At 42.4% G+C, this 17919-nt stretch overlaps 1 protein-coding gene across 2 annotated transcripts in view; it reads left to right on the top strand.

Moving 5' to 3' along the window:
* LOC118080450 (LON peptidase N-terminal domain and RING finger protein 1) overlaps window positions 1-17919 on the top strand; it is a 41437-nt gene that overhangs the window by 1857 nt on the left and 21661 nt on the right. For both annotated transcript variants that reach the window (XM_035105719.3, XM_035105718.3), the window contains exons 2-5: window positions 10435-10553; window positions 15279-15401; window positions 16491-16625; window positions 17054-17180. In XM_035105719.3, the coding sequence (XP_034961610.3) occupies window positions 10435-10553; window positions 15279-15401; window positions 16491-16625; window positions 17054-17180 (504 nt within the window). The remainder of the gene's footprint in view (window positions 1-10434; window positions 10554-15278; window positions 15402-16490; window positions 16626-17053; window positions 17181-17919) is intronic.

The raw sequence follows: 17919 nt of genomic DNA, 5'->3' as shown, positions 1-17919 counted from the left end.
TCGTTCGCGACTGGACTTTACCTTTTTAGGCAGTATGACTTGCCCAAGACTGTGTGGGGATTTGAACCCAGTACACGCTCTGCTGTACTAAATAAAAGTGTAGCGGGCAATGCTATTTCTTCCCTGATCATAGAATTGCAGAGTTGGAAGGGACCACAAGGGTCATCTAGTCCAACCCCCTGCCACGCAGGAATCTTTTGCCTAATGTGGGGCTTGAAGCCACAGCCCTGAGATTGAGTCTTAGGCTCTACCGATAGTGCTATCCTTCCCTAGAGAAGACATACACTCCCTCTTTCACCTCATCCTTTACATGCCCACTCCCCAAACTCGATTTCCACCCCCAGACTTTCTTTAAATAGTTGGCTGAAATTCAACAGGCTCCTGGTATAAAGAGGCAGTGAAAGAGAAAGCTGGACCTAATGAATTAGCATGACATTGTCTTGGGGGGTAACCATAAAACTGAAGAGGAGGGAGGAAGTCAAGTGGAGGCTGGATGAGCTTATTCCACTGTGCTAGGCTCACCTGTTTTATGAAACACCTGTGCGTGTTTGAGTCATTGCAGACTCTGAGCTGGTGTTTTATAACAGGCTCTTAACAAATGAAGAATGATGTGAGGGCCTCAGCAATTCTGTAAAGGTCTGAATCAGTGAAGTGATCCAGCTGCTCTTGAATCCCACAAGCTCTAGGTCACCTCAACTTTACCATCCTCAAAGGCAGTCCTAGATTCCTCTTTAGGCTTATTCAGGAGGGAACATGTTGTGGGGTGCAAATAACTCTATGGATAATATAGATTAAAGCTGTAAGTCTATGCATGCTTACCTGGGAGTAAGCCTCATTGAACACAATGACTTGCTTCTGAGTAAACCTGCTTAGGATCTCACTGTTAAATCCTTTAATTTAGCACTTGGTTTTGAGGGGTGTTTATATAACACAGCACAAAGATTTCTGTTTCTGTGACAGTAATCAGCGGTTAGCATAAAAGCTAGCCCTCACTTTGGGTCATGAATTTCTTGTCAGGACTTGCCTGTAAACAGCATGTTATGTTATTTATGTTTTGTAAACTCAGCAAAATATGCATGACCGGCAGTAGTCACAAGGATTCATTTAGGAATTAGTTGAACATTTATTCAGTTTATTATGGAGAGATTTATATTTCTTGTGTAGAAGCCCAACTATATTCCTGGTTTCACAATAAGAAACTGATCTGAAATCAACCTTTAATTCTGCCATGAGCTATAGTAGTGGATTCACTTTTGTGTCTGTAACCATTTAAACCACTCTCCCAAACTGCTTAATGGCTTGTTTGTCACAAAATCCCTTTATTCTTGTATGGTATTTGCATATACTGTAGATCAGGCATCCCCAAACTTCGGCCCTCCAGATGTTTTGGACTACAATTCCCATCATCCCTGACCACGGGTCCTCTTAGCTAGGGATCATGGGAGTTGTAGGCCAAAACATCTGGAGGGCCGCAGTTTGGGGATGCCTGCTGTAGATAGTGTTTGTGTGTGTGTGTGTGTGTGAGAGAGAGAGACTTTCCTGAAAAGGCTGGTCCAGATTAGTGATTTTTTTATTCAGTTGTAAAATCCTCACCCTTTCTGCAAAACTTCTAGCATGAAAAGCTGGCTGTGTAGTTTGTTGGAGTCAGTTTGGGTTATCACATTTTTCTTCTGGAGACTCTGTGCCTTTGACAGCCATGCAGCAGGCAGATATTCAAGAGGTGCAGCTCTCCCAACCACTCTGTCTTTGTGCTAGGAGGGTTTTTGCATGTTGAATTTCTGCCTGTTGCTTTGCTAGTAGCGGTTAGAGACTTGGTCAGGAAAATAAGGCTGCCCTATGTATTTAGTTAATATTGCCTGTGTGATAGAAAGTGCTCTTTTTTCAGCTCACCTCTTAAAGCAATTTAATGCATTTCACAACAGACAATAGTTTCCTAATAGAAACTCACCAAACTATGGCATTCTGTTGTTTTCAGAGCCACATTTATTGCTTGATTCATCTTCACTTCATAATTTCTTTCTATTATTGCTTTGGTTTGCCAAAGAAACAGCATGCAATAAAATTCAGGGAAATTGAAACCTTTTCTTTTTAGGCTAGTTTAATGTTTCTTCTGTTCAAAATTATGATTGCTAGACTCCCACCTCAGTCAAATATTTTCCAGTAGACTCAACTTAAAACAAACCTTTGGGGTCTTCTCTGCCTTAAGCAGCAATCCTTTACCTGCGAGTAAGCTCCATCAAATTTAAGTGGGTTAGAAATCGGTTTCTACCAATCCCATGTTTTTGTGTGATCCTAAACCTGATTTCCGAAGTCTGAAAAGGATTGTGAACGATATTATTTTGATTCGTTAAATTTCCATCTTGCCCTTCCTTGAAAAGGAGCCCAGGGTGGCAAATAGTAATGTAGTAAAATAACTTTTTTTTTAAAAAAAAAGAATGTTTGTTTCCTCACTGGGTGTTTAGGAGAGATGGAGATGCATAAGCTATAATTATGTGGGAACACAGGGTAACTGGAGAGAAATAGTATTGGTCTGGGATGTGCTCAGTGCACCCCCTTGTGTTCTTAATAATTCTCAGACACACCGTTTAAGCAATTAAATCTTGGTGCCCATTTTGAACCATGCATCAGTCACCTATCCAGCAACCCACCTTCAATCATATCAAATGATTTAAGACAGTCAAACCTTTATTTACATAGAAGACCTGGATACAAAACAGAGCAGTTGAACATCATAGAATCATACGAGTTGGAAGAGACCACATGGGCCATCCAGTCCAACCCACTGCCAAGCAGGAAACACCATCAAAGTATTCCTGACAGATGGCTGTCAAGCCTCTGCTTAAAGACCTCCATAGAAGGAGACTCCACCACACTCCTTGGCAGCAAGTTCCACTGTCGAACAGCTCTTAATGTCAGGAAGTTCTTCCTAATGTTTAGGTGGAATCTTCTTTCTTGTAGCTTGAATCCATTGCTCCGTGTCCGCTTCTCTGGAGCAGCAGAAAACAACCTTTCTCCCTCCTCTATATGACATCCTTTTATATATTTGAACATGGCTATCATATCCCCCTTAACCTTCTCTTCTCCAGGCTAAACATACCCAGCTCCCTAAGTCCTTCCTCATAAGGCATTGTTTCCAAGCCTTTGACCATTTTGGTTGCCCTCCTCTGGACACGTTCCAGCTTGTCAGTATCCTTATTGAACTGTGGTGCCCAGGAACTGGACACAGTACTCCAGGTGAGGTCTGACCAGAGCAGAATACAGTGGTACTGTTACTTCCCTTGATCTAGATGCTATACTCCTATTGATGCAGCCCAGAATTGCATTGGCTTTTTTAGCTGCTGCATCACACTGTTGACTCATGCCAAGTTTGTGGTCTACCAAGACTCCTAGATCCTTTTCAGGTGTAGATGTTGGGTGGGAGACAGGTGAAGAAACAGTAATTGATTAATTTGACATGTGGCAAGACCCTAAACTCAGGCTGTTTCCCCCCCTTCATATTGCAACCTTCATACAAGCAGAAGGTTGCGATGTCGCATGTGTGACAAGCAGAAGAAAGAGTGCAGCTCCACTTACAAGTTAGATCTATATTTATAATCTTCTTGCCTACAGTAGCTTTAGGATAGGGATGAGGTACCTGTGATCTTCCAGCTGCAAGTGATGCTGGGCTCTATCATCAGCCTCAGCTAGTATAGCTGATGGCCAGGGACCATGGGAGTTGTAGTCCAGCAACATCCCAGGTACCCCATCCCTTCTTTAGGTGGCTTTCACGAGCTTCCCCCCCCCATATAATGCCCCTGTAGGAAGGCCTTGGCTTGAAGCTGTACTTCAAACAGGATGCTCTAGCAAAGTGACATATGAGAAATGGCAGAATGTAGCCACTAGAAATGGGAAGGAATCTTGTCCTTCACCTCAAGCAGCAAAATGTCTTGGAAGGGCACCAAAGTTGTACAACTGCTGCTTGTGCCTCCAAGTCACTAAGCATAAGCAATACCATCCACACAAGATACCAAGTCACCTCAGATTGTTTTAACACAATCAAGACTTTACTGTGTCAGAGGCAGAAAGCAAGAACTGAAAGTACACGCAGTTGACCTTGACTATAAACTCACTTCAAATCACCTCTCTTACCTCATGTTTTCAGCATTCTGTCGAGCATTTAGAAGACACCGACCCATTTTACAGATGGAGAGTACAGAGATAGAGATGACTTCCCCAGCACAGCCGGTGAAACTATGGTGGAATACTCAAGCACAACAAACACTAGATCTTGCTGAGCCTGGCTGTGGCATAACTTTTCAGTAGAGCATGTTGTGGATCAAGTCTGTAGGGCTATGTAAGAATAGCCCATAAACTGTCAATGGGCCTGAAGAAGTCTGGCAGTAGTCTGCCAAACTGACAGAGTCCTAAATTCTGTGCATCCGCTCTTGGCATGTGGCTGGTCATCACCAAGGCCCCCGACAGGAGACAATGTGGCAATCTTAAGTAAAAGAGTTGGATTCTGCAAAGCATGGTGCTGCTTGCAGAGGTAAGGTGCAGAGTTGTTTGGGTGGTGATCTCGATTATACTTGACACAAAGCAAGAGTGGGGCTCAGATTTAATTGCTTATTATATACTGTGCTTTTCCCCCTGACGAGACTCAAGGCTGCTTGCAGATTCTGTACCTTGCTACCGGGTTGCCTTTAGGCTGCTTTTTCAGTCAACCAAGTGGGACAAAATGAACGGTCTCTTCACTACTTCCTCTTCCGTCTTATCATCTAGGTTCAAAGACCCAACTGAAAGAAGACATATTTGGGTGCTGTGAAGAAGCAACAATGCACCCCCCACCTTAGCCCGGTCCATACAACCCCTTACAATGTTGCTTGGCTAGGAAATGGCAAAGGCACTTAAATATTTTGTGCAAGGCGGAGGCTTGGCGAAGGCCTTAAAGATACAGGAAAACCACAGGTTAGCCTTCCCTGCTATTATCCCAAAGGGATCTAAGGCAAGGATAAGGATATTATTGTCTGCAGAGTCCAGGGCAAACTTTCTCTTGCTCCCACTAAAAAGTATTTTATGCAACAACATGCCCTCAGGGAACCTGTAGCTGGCCTCTGAAAGGGGAACCTGTGAGCCATGGAAGCTGGGAAAGTGCTGCATGTGTTCGTTATGCTTGTTTTTTTAAAAATCAATTCTTTATAAGAACAGAATGTACAGTCATTGGATAATGCAGACATAAGTGGTGAGCATTAACAAAATAACTAGGGCATATGCCATTAAAAGGTATTTTGATCGGTCAGAAGCTGTAGATTGTTAAAATATTCACGAATGATAGAGGTCTTGGAACACCAAGCATTACAGTATCGAGACAAAGCTTATTGCATTTTCCAAATGACTTCCTCCTCCCTCCTTTTTTACCTCACCCTTGAAGACTGGGCCTGCCTCTAGTCATTTTCACTTGTTCAGTGAACAAGGTCTGAAGGTCTGAACACATTTTTGTGAGCAGGGGGTAGGGAGGGGACTAGCTGTCAGTCTTATCCTTCATGAATTCATCTAATCCCCCTTTAAAGGCATCCAAGATGGCAGCCATCACCATGTCTACACATAATGTGTATTTGCAGAGATCCTGCCTCTTGCAGAATTCCTTATTTTGTTTGAGGAACTATGCACTATACATTCAAAGTGGAATCATTCTGCTTTAAACCGTTGTGACTTCCCCATATGAATGCTAGTTTAAGGGGGCCGAGAGTTGTTAGGCTATCCCTCTTTGTCTCAGAGCTGCAATTCCCTCAATTAAGATTGCTGAACTATTCTTGAGAATCGTAGCTCTGTGAGGAGAATAGGGGTCTCCTAACGATCCTCAGCACCCTTAATGAACTACACTTCCCAGAACTCTTTGGGGGAAGCAATGGCTGTTTTAAAGCGCCATGATACGGCTTTAAATGTTTAGTGCAGGTGGGATTTAAATATGCATACAGCCTTCAGATGCGTAAGGGAGAGGCCAGGAGCTGGGACAGTAGCTGTGATCCTGATTCCCCCTTTCTCCATATGTTCACTAAACACATGAAGGGAACTTCTCTTCAACCTATGACCACGAATAGTGGCAGTTTATACTCTGTTCCCTGCTGTTTGCATTTCTGGCTGGCCTAGGATCGATTGCTTCTTCTACATGGAGTTTGGCATGAGAATGAGATGTGGGCTCTCAGTCCCCATCTCCACACATCATACATTTGTATGAAAGTAGGTCCTCTCCCAGATCATCTGTCCATACATATGCTTACAATGTACATGGCTTTTTTGTGTACCTATTATTTCTGCATGTGCTGCGTAATCAAAGCTTGCCCCACCCAACTCTAAAATATACATTAGGAGCCCATGGCAACACTTGATGAGATCTGTGGGTTCCACAGTGGGGTAGTGTGATAAGTTCTTAGAAGCCCTGGCAATTCATGGCTTACTCTAAGGATATTTGTCATCTTGCGATCGTTGGGTTCTGCCAGAAAAGGGTTGATCGTGATGAATGCCAACCTTCCAGCTCTAAAAGCATTCCAGCCCACTCTGTTTAGCAACTGACTCTGGGATGATTTCATTGCAGGTTTCCAGATTTAAAGTTAGACACGAGGGTCAGAGTTTAGCTAATTTATGTAAGGGGGCAATGTGACCCGCAGCACACAGCAAGCAGGCTCCCCGTGCTCCGTGGTTCTCATTCTTTCAACATCTCTGCAATGGAAACTGTTGTTGTGTAATCACTTTTCTGCAGCACTGATAGATGAATCACTGCTGCAGTACTGATAGGTGAATCACTACAGCAAAGGCAGCCCTGTGGTGTGTGTTTTTTTAATTGTGGAAATGTACTGGATGGGGACGGAGGGGTGGGCGGGCCATTGTCAGTCCAAGAACCATGTAGGCTACCAGTTTTAATTCCTTCCCTCCGAGGTAAAACAAGCACAGCTGCATCACTCTATCTCAAAAGCCAGCAGGTCCTGTCATTAAACAAACTGAATTGAGTTTGAATTGAGTGACCGTGTCGGATTCTGCTGAACTGCACAAGAGCATGCTTTTCAAATGAGGGTTCGAATGTTTATTTTTGGGCATGAATCTGAACAAAGAGAAGATGATCTGAGATGCAGTTCAGATGTCTTATTCTAAATAAGGCTGAAACATGGAATCTTAGAGTTGGAAGAGACCCAAGGGTAATCTAGTCCAACCCTCTGCAATGCAGAGACCTCAGCTAAAGCAAACGTAATGATTGGGGGGGGGCAAGTAAGGTGCTGCTATAAACTGAGGGGTGTAGACTATAAGAGCTTTTTCCCAACCTTGGTAGAATCCTATGTTCATTAATCATAATAATCAATATTATTTCTATATCATTATCCTTTTTTGAAATCATTTTTATTGTATTTTACGAATGTAAATTGATTACAATACCAAATACATATCCATAAAATGAGATTTCTCTGAATCTTGAGACTTCCACCCATCCCCTCCATGGGTTCTATTGTCAGCATTTCCAACTGCATATTATTTCATGGTCTATGCTTTATATCTATCCATACTGTCCATAGTATTTGTTACATTACAAGTGGGATTAAAATCCTGCTAATCTTTTCATCTGCTTACAGTGGTCTCCTAAATAAATTACAAACTTTCCCAATTCTTTCTTGAATTTCTTGCCTGCTTGTTCTCTGAGTTTTCCAGTCGGCTTTGCCATTTCAGCATAGTCTAACAGCTTAGCTTGCCATTCCTCTCTGGTAGGGAATTTCTATAGCCTTATCAATACACATAGCATCCCCTTTAAAACTTGTGGACTTTCATCTCTCTCTAAATCAGGCATCCCCAAACTTTGGCCCTCCAGATGTTTTGGACTACAGTTCCCATCATCCCTGACCACTGGTCCTGTTAGCTAGGGATCATGGGAGTTGTAGGCGGAAACATCTGGAGGGCCGCAGTTTGGGGATGCCTGCTCTAAATAAATGCTGATTTCCACCCCACACCTCTGGTGTAGATTTGTTTTTTATTTATTTACCTTAAGGCATTTGTAGCCAACTTTTCCCTCCAAGGAGATCAAAGCAGCATCAGTAGCAGAGGTGCTTATCTGACCTCCTGGCAGGTGAGTCAGTGCTACTTACCAGGGTTTAGGAGAAGACAGTGCAAACACAGCAGCAGGAGACTGGAGTGCTGTATAGGCTCTGCTGGCGCATTTGCCCCACAATGACCTTATAGTGCCTGTGCCTCACCTCCTCCTGTAAGCACCACTGACTCATCTGCCAGGAGGTCAGGGAAGCCCCTCTGCCCCACCATGCCATTTGCTTTGAAAGCAAAACAGTAAAACCTTGAGAGCAAGAAATAAAATAATATGAGTAGCAACCATATTAAAGAGAGACCTCAAACAATACAGAGTGCTGCATCTGTGAGTATAACCACAGAAAGAATCCTGCTTTGCAGGAGGATGGACTAGATGATTCTGAGAAATTGGGGGTGTATATTCCTGTCTTGCATTTGTAGTCCTATACATAAAGGTAAAGGTAAAGGGACCCCTGACCATTAGGTCCAGTCGTGACCGACTCTGGGGTTGCGCGCTCATCTCTCATTATTGGCCGAGGGAGCCGGCGTATAGCTTCCAGGTCATGTGGCCAGCATGACAAAGCCGCTTCTGGCAAACCAGAGCAGCACATGGAAACACCGTTTACCTTCCCGCTGTAGCGGTTCCTATTTATCTACTTGCATTTTGACGTGCTTTCGAACTGCTAGGTTGGCAGGAGCAGGGGCCGAGCAACGGGAGCTCACCCCGTCACAGGGATTCGAACCGCTGACCTTCTGATCAGCAAGCCCTAGGCTCAGTGGTTTAACCACAGCGCCACCTGGGTCCCACTGAGTCCTATACATATGTACTCATAAGTAAGTCCCGTTGAGTTCAGTGAGGCTTTCCCCACGTAAGTATTTTATGCAACAGCCTTAATCTGTGATGGGAATTATTTGGGGCTGCGCCACACAGAACCTTCATCTCCAGTTCTTCATTTCCAGCTTCCCCTCCTCCTGCAACTTCAGATCTGGAAAACGTGTGTGTGTGTTGGAAGGAAACATCACTTATAGATTTTATAGATAGCTGGATTGTATATGTGGTGAACGGGTTTTGGAGATGATGGGATGAAGTCACCCAACAAGCCCATCATCTCAAGCCTTTTGATGTCCGCTTGTGCAGTGGTTTCTAATCCCCAAACCTTGCCCAGATGAACCACAATGCACTGGAAGTTAACACAGTCTAGCTAGTTATTATTATTATTACTACTAATATTTATTAATGAAATTTCTGTACCACCCTTCATCCAAGAACTACAGGGTGGTTTACAAAATAAATACACAAAAAATACATACCATAGTAACAAACAAAAGCAACACACACAGTTAAAAAAACTTTGTCTCCTTACATTAACTTGGGAGCAGGGTGGATAGAAATCAATGATTATTTTTTAAAAATAAAAAAATCAGATTTTTTTATAAAAATTTAAATTGGATTTTTTAAAAATAAAATGCTTTTGGAGGAAACATCTTTTTAAAGATAGTTTTCTATTTGTTACATTATAATCCAAAGGCTATTTATCAGGAAATAAGGATTTGTTTTAAGTTTTTCATGTGAAAATTCAGTGTAAGTCAGGCATAGGCAAACTCCGGTCCTCCAGATGTTTTGGAACTACAATTCCCACCATCCCTAGCTAACAGGACCAGTGGTCAGGGATGATAGGAATTGTAGTCTCAAAACATCTGGAGGGCTGGAGTTTGCCTATGCCTGGTCTAAGTTTTCTTTTTAAAAAATGGTTTAACCACATCAGTTAACAAACATGGATACATATGCTATAATGTTATTCTTTTAGTTAAATAAATTGTTTCAATTGGTATTAAGGAAATGATTGTTTTCCTTCTTCCAATAAAGTACAGCAGAAAAGTTGTCCAAATACAAACAGTTAACTTATTAAACCTACAATAATTTCATAATTATGTGTCTATGTATTTCTAATGGTATAACAAAATCAGTAATTTTTGATATAACTGTAAGAACTTCTTTGAAAATTCATTATTCCAAAAATGAAACCTTCATCTGGTTGTAAATACTAAGATTATGCCAGCAAGAATGAGTCTTTCTGTAAAAAAATGATTTAAATCAAGTCTTACTGACTAGTGATTTAAATTGTGATTTAAGTCAATTTGATTTAAATCAAATCCACCCTGCTTGGGAGTGTAAGAATTCGTGGAGCAGGTGAATAACCTGTGGCTCCCCAGATATTTCTGGACTATAGCTCACATAATCCCTAGCCATTGAGCATGTTGGCAAGGGCTGATGGGAGTTGGGAGTCTAAATAGCCTCTGGAAGATCCCAGGTCCCCCACTTCTGGCACAGAGATTTACCTTGACTACTGCTTCGCTAGCAACAGTTCTGAAGTGTCCTGCTTCTGCCTGTAGCTCCCGATGATCTTATGCTGAGACTATGCCGATCGGAGGTGTATGTGGCTTTGCAGCAATACCCAGATGCCCTGGAGGATTTGGAGGTGCTGAGCAGGCAAGAGCCAGAAGAGAGTGAGGTGAGTTGAATGTGCAGTTTGATGTTGTCCTGGACAAGCTTCTCTCTTGTCTTGCCCACAGGCAAGCCATGAATGCGATGGAACCGTGTTCTGTAATAGGCTGAGTGTGCGCTGAGATAGTATAGCCCTGCGATCAGGTGGAAAGGGAGCAGTTAATTAATGGGTAACCCTTTGCCAAGTTGCCAGGCTTAATGATGTTGAAACTACTAAGCTTATTAGAATGCTTCAAATGATCCTCCTCTCTCTCTTCCTCCCTGGCTCCCGAAAGCAAAAAAAAAAAGAAAGAAAGAAAAGAAGAATAAGAAAAAAAAAGATGGATTCCTCACAACGTCTGGAATATTCACAGACTCTGGCGAGATTTTGGAAGGAAGGCATTCTGTACTTGAGGGACAGCCACCAAGATTGCCTCCCAGGGCAAAATTTGGTAGACAGACAGTAAACTTAAGAAAGTGTTGCCAGAATATTTTATGGTGCTTGAATTATTGGGTGCCAGAGAAGAGGAGTGGCATTTCAGTCTATAACAAAACAACAATAACAACCCACACACGAAACCCATCTTGAGCATCTAAGCTCCATGAAATGGCCTCCTTAAAAGATCCATTGTACTGTTTGATGTTTGTATATGTAAGTTTGCTTTGACAACATCTTTGGTAATTTCTCTTTCCCCGGAAGTGTACACGGTCATAAGTTAGATGGCTGAAAACCTCATCAACTGGAGCACTGATTTTTGAGAATGGTATTTTACTATCATTCTATAAAGATTTATTTATTTATTTGTATACATCCCATCCATAGCTCTCAGGGTGCTTCACAACATAAAATACATGAAAAACAAGAACACATACAGTCATACCTTGGAAGTTGAATGGAATCTGTTCTGGAAATCCGTTCGACTTCCAAAATGTTCAGAAACCAAAGCGTGGCTTCTGATTGGCTGCAGGAAGCTCCTGCAGCCAATCAGAAGCTGTGGAAGCCCCGTCGGATTTTCGGTTTCCAAAAATAGTTCGTAAACTGGAACGGTCACTTTTGGGTTTATGGCATTTGGGAGCCAAAACATTCAAGAACTAAGCTTTTCGAAAACCGAGGTACGACACTAAATGCAAACCAATAACTGTCCCTTCCCCTGCAGAAGTAGGCTTGTGCCAGAGTAGGTAGCAGACATGTATCCCATGATAAAGGGAGAACTTCTCTTGTGTCTTTTGCAAGCAAACCTTTGGATCCATGATTGTGACATGGCATCTGTGTAATTGCTGTAAGGTACCTCTGTACTCTGTATTTGCGACAGATTTTTCCTTTGCAGCCCAACTTGAACTGAAGCTACAACGAATAATTTGGAGTACGCAGTGTGCAATGCTAATTCTTCCTTTGAATCACCTGATATCATGTGACTTCATGCGATCTGACAGATGGGTGGAGCTGTTCGTTTGTCAAAGTCGCCCACAGGGGATGAAGAAGTTTAGAATCTGGCCCGTTAGCCAGATCCTGCTTCCCCACTTTTGTGCTAAACCCACAGTATCAAGAAGGGTTAGATAGATCATCCAGGAAATTCTTATTGTCTTCAAATTGCCAGGAGAAAACAGGTAGCACAGGTCTAGCATCGGAGAGCAGAAACAAATGTGTTCACTCGCTGCACTGTGAATCTAACTTCTGAACTTCCAGCACATCGACTGTAGCCATGGTACAGCTGTTCATTGGTAATCCTAAACGTAGACATTCCTGGCGGCTTTGTTGGGTAGATCTTCTTCGGAAACACACTAACCAAATCTGTCAATGAAGCATTAGGTTTCAAGGATAGAATGTAAACACTGCATTATGCTAATTGGTTCATCTGTCAATCCTCGTTAAGCTCGGTGTGCCTAGACAACTCTATTGGGTTAAAAGAAAAACAGCACCCCACCCCGAGAACTTGTCTGGCTTCCTGTCATACACAATCTTCATTCATTCATTCAGTCAGTCTCATAGCTTGTCTGCCAGCAAATTAATAGGGCAGAAGCTATGAAGAAGCTGGAATTCCTGCAGTGAGCACAAGTTGCGGTGGTGAGCTGAACTGATGAAGCTGGCCAGGTAAAGGTGTTCGGTTTCTTTAATTGAAACAATACACAGATCAGAAGCACCAGGACTACTTTCAGAGAGAGAAGCAACGGTTAGCATGAAATGGCATTAGAGTAAAATAATTCATCTGTTGGTTGGGGGTAGGTGAGATTTTCCATGGTCTCGGAATGGGTGACAAGGCTTGTAAAAGTTGATAAGAATTAAAATGGTCTGGAAGTAGAATTGCCTTCTCCCATATGAGTCTGCCCTGCTGACTTCAGAAACCCTACCATGGCTTGACCACACAGCCTTTTCAGTGGTGGCATCCTGTCTTTGAACTATCTTTCCTAGATAGATTTATGTGGCACAAATACTACCATCATTTAGGCCAGTATTTCTCAACCTTTTTTGGGCCACGGCACACTTGTTCTGTGAAAAAAATCACGAGGCACACCACCATTTAAAAAGTTTAAAAAATTAACTCTGTGCCGCCCTATATTATAATTATGACTGTAAGAAACACTTGCCAAATATTGCTTTCCGGCGGGTCAGCGCTGCCAAGTTCTTAAAAGATCCGGGTTTCTGATCCACCCCACCCGACCTCGCCGTCCCGTATCTTACCCTGTGCGTGTTCTCGGACCTGTGAGAGGACGATTTGGTCTTCATGCCTCCGTGAATTAGCAACAAACTACCTTTTGAATGATGGAGATTGAATATTTTAAAAGTAGCTACTTGAAGTCCGCTCGATTTTCCAAAAAAGAGACACACGTGCGGCACTATTAGCTGCTGGGGGCTGCCATCTTGGCTAAAGGATTCTGGGATGATCCTGTCACGTGAGGCATGGGGAAAATGGAAATAATGAAAGCTGATTGGTCTGTGGAAACTAAAAGGGGCGAAGAAATAGGACGCCCAGGGAGGTGGAGTTTGCAGCTGCAAAATCGCCCTTCTCGTTGCCGCACGACGCGGCACACCAGCCAGCGTCTCGCGCCACACTAGTGTGCCGCGGAACAGCGGTTGAGAAATGCTGATTTAGGCATGAGCCTGAGAGATCCAGCGTTACATTTACAAACTGCACTTTTTAAAATCACTATTAAAACTATTTAATCGCTGTTCTATTGGGTTTCCTGACTACTATTCTGTTTATTTTGTTTGCTGTTAATCTCTGTTTTATTTGTCTACCACATTTATTCCAGCTTTTCATTTGACTGTCCGTTGATTTGGAGACATTTCTTGGAACAGTGACTCACAAACACTTAAAATAAATTTATAATATGCAGAATATGTATATGTTTGGACTAAGCAAAGATCTAAGTCCAAACAGAAAAAGGAAATGCATTGATTCCATAAGCTTATTTGGCTTTTGCTTTGAGGAGGTGGGGGTGTACAGCAGCCACAAGAATAGGTTCAGACTAAAATTTTCTGCTTGATTCAGGCTGCACCAATCTGAAGACCACCTGATTCAACTTGGGGCCTTGAGCCTACGTTGTTTTCCCCATTCACTACTGGGAAATAATAATAATAAAGCTATAAATTTTGTTCCATTTTGACAGAAGTGGATGAAGTTTGCAAGCATAATAGCCACTTTGTAGTGGATAAATCCTACCAAATTACAGCCAAATACTGTAAGTCCGGGACGCAGGTGGCGCTGTGGGTTAAACCACTGAGCCTAGGGCTTGCCGATCAGAAGGTCGGCGGTTCGAATCCCCGCGGCGGGGTGAGCTCCCGTTGCTTGGTCCCAGCTCCTGCCAACCTAGCAGTTCGAAAGCACATAAAAAGTGCAAGTAGATACTGGGGTACCTTGAGTTATGAATGACTCGACTTACAAAATATTTGACTTATGAACTAAAATAATTGGCGAGCACTTACAAATTTCTTTCGGGCCTTCGCCGCCGCAGCCGCCAGCCTTTTTTTAAGGCACCGGAACGAATTAATCCATTTCCAATGCATTCCTATGGGAAACATCGTTTCAACTTACGAATGTTTCTACTTATGAATGTGCATTTGGAACGGATTAAATTCGTAAGTAGAGGTTCCACTGTAAATAGGTACCACTACAGCGGGAAGGTAAACGGCGTTTCCGTGCGCTGCTCTGGTTCGCCAGAAACGGCTTTGTCATGCTGGCCACATGACCTGGAAGCTGTATGCCGGCTCCCTTGGCCAATAAAGCGAGATGAGCGCCACAACCCCAGAGTCGGTCATGACTGGACCTAATGGTCAGGGGTCCCTTAACCTTTACCTTTACCAAAGGGCTAAAGGAGCAGATGTTATACTCCGAAGGTCTAAAAGTGGTTTTGTGATTGACAACTTGTTCAACTATTACTACTTTGGGAGGAAGGGCAGCATAAAAATATAATAAATGAAGAAATAAATAAATTCCAGGTTTCCCTTGCAGTATTCAATAGGCTTTGACAGCATCACAAGTATGATTTTGTATTGATGTATCTTGGTCAGCATGTGAATCATAAATAATTCCCAGTCACGGTTAGGAACATAGCATTTTAGACCATTGTTCGATCACATGCAGTGTTGTCTACACTGCCTGACAGAAGGTCTCCAGGCCTGAATTGGAGATGCTTGGGATTAGACTAGTGTCTTCTGAATTATGCCAAAAGCAGCACACTAAGAGAAGAATATGGAAGTTCAGGAAGTCTGAAGGCTTCAAGTTAAAACTCCATGTTGTCTGCTTTTTTTCAGGTCTTCTTTAGGAAGGGAAAGGTCCTCCTGGAAATGGGGAAGCAATCTGAGGCCCTGCTGCAGTTCCAACATTGCCTCACGCTGAATCCCAATTTTCATGCTGCTCAATACGAAACAGAAAAGGTATTTGTTTATTTTAAATTCTTTTAGGTTCCTTCAAGGTAAAACTTTCTCAATGTGGTTTGTAAAACATATAATGTATGTGTGTAATGCGCGTGCACACACGCACACATGTATATTATAGTTTACCTAAACAACAGCATTATAATGCACAATGGCCATTTGAATTAGCTTCAGCTTAAATTTTGGGAATAAAAAATGTTAGTTTTGCCATGTCTGACACTTTAGATTCCAGCCTCCCAGCAAAATAATATGAGATTTTTCATCTGTTTGATCATGCAGCATTTCATCCTCATGGTTGTGCCTACTCAGACTGCCCAAAAACAAAAGATGGGGTATTCATTTTGATTGGCCGCAAAACGAAAGCTAAACTGGAGCTTCCATGTTTACACTGCATACTTCCCTCCCTTTGATGGCTTGAGCATGACATTAATAATGCTTTGAACGAAAATATTTCAATAATGGCATGCTCAAATGAGCCAGACATTAGTATTGCTAGGTGTTAAGAGTGTACAGTAATCTAGGCAACAGGTGCTGTGAGCATCTGTCATACTGTTTAAAACAGCTTAGCTCCTGCCATTATTATGGGTTAGGAGTAAAACACTCAGGTGAGGTAGTGTGACTGTTCATTTCAGAACAGTACACCCATTATGCTGACAGGGGACTTTAGTTCCTGGAGTGGAAATCCTCAAATAATTTGATTTCAGGTGGGTTCTTTAACTATAGTACTACAGTCAAATATATTAGTTAATGCATTGTGATATAAGAATAAGCTTCTGCCTTTACATCTAGTCTCATTGCATGCATATTTTTTAAGGCATGTTGTTAATGATATTTTGGGAGCTGCAGGAAACAGTTTGTCTGTCCAGTGAAAGGGAAGGACTAAAAGAAAAAACGGTGAACAAAGTGGCTTGAGGTCTTGTTTTAGTTGTGGCACCAAAGGCCATTTCAATTGGCATTTAGCTAGCTTAGCAATTTTTGACTTATGAAACTCTTAGTAAGAGAGATACCTCTACTGGTATCTAAAAGCAAATTGTACCTTGAAGTTTCTTTTCCTTTCAGAAATACAGTAACCTGTTTTCTTCTTGCCAGATTCTCACGAATGACGCCTCCCCTCTTCCAGGCACTGTTATGGAGCTGAAGAGTGATGCCAGTCAGAACTTGAAAGGGTCTAATTCAGGGGAAAAGCTAACTGCCCTAGTGTCTTTTGAAGGACAACCCCTACAGGTAAGCAACATGGAGTGGCAGTACCAAGTACAAGGCTAGCAGTAGCACGAAAGGGAGGTATGCATTTGAAGATAACTGTGGATGGGTGTGCACATCATAGAGACCACCTAACCAGCATACATACTGTGTTTTAATAATTTGCTCTTAGAAATTTTATTCCTGCTTTCTAAATCTGCCTCTTGAATGAGATTCAACCTTTTTGGAGAATTGAGGGTCTTATTAATAGTGGAAAGAAGTAGGTAACTGTTGTTTCAGACAACAACTTTAGATTTCAATAAAGCAAAACATTAGTCAAGAAATGTGGGGTTTGCATGCATGTGCTTTGCAGAATACAACTGTCTTTTCATGTCTTTCTTCGCCCGTAGTCTTTTTGCTTGGTCTGCTATGGAAAGGAGGTGTTTAAGAGGATGCTTTTCTTTATGAAATAGGATTTGAAGGGAAGAAAGGAAGTTTGGCTGGGAGAAGATGCTTCTGATCACAGCCAAGCAGCACTTTCCATACCAGAATGGTTGAGGAAGAAGTCAACTTCAGGTTTTTCAGCAGAGAAGGAAAGGGGTAAGGGTATTAAAAAAAACCAATAACAATATTTAGAAGTCAATATTATCTGGGCAAAACAAGAGGCGGCTACTTGAATCTTCATGGGAGTATGGTATCTTAACCACTATTCTCTAAACTGCACCAGTCAATTTTTATAGCTTATATTAGGGTGCAAGGTCCTAATGGAGGAGCAGAGGTCATGTCTACACAACATATGGCAGTGTTTGGATCTCATGATAAGCCATTGTTTGTTGTGATAGGAATAACCCTAGCCTTGCCTGGGGCTCACACACTCCCACAGGTTTGCCAGAAGTCCTACTTAACACAGATTGCAGCAACTACTGGGTTCAGGGGTGGCTGTGTCGCGAATTCCTTCACGGCGCTTTAGCAGAGATGTTAAGAGTTCCAGTTTCTTTAGTGCAGTATATTTATTGTGAGCTATATACAAATATCTACAGGCAGTTCATACACACACTCTAAACCTCTCACTGACCACACCCTTCTACAACACCACCACAAACACTGCTGCATAGGTTTCCCTTTTAAACCACTGACAGCCAATCAACTGACAGCTCATTACTGCTGAGTCATTCTGACCCAGCACTCCTATAGAAAGTATTTCATCAGCCAGTTTCACTTTACTAGTACACTCAGGCCTGCAGACTTACTATTTCACACAGCATTCTGTGGATCCCAACAGGCTGGTGTGGTGATGCTATGGAGGTGGCCCGGCAGTGATGGTGCTATGTGGAGCAGG

This window comes from Zootoca vivipara, chromosome 2, assembly GCF_965207765.1.
Source record: "Zootoca vivipara chromosome 2, rZooViv2.hap1.1, whole genome shotgun sequence".
Taxonomy (NCBI): Eukaryota; Metazoa; Chordata; class Lepidosauria; order Squamata; family Lacertidae; genus Zootoca; species Zootoca vivipara.
This window is presented reverse-complemented; position numbering and strand designations above follow the sequence as displayed.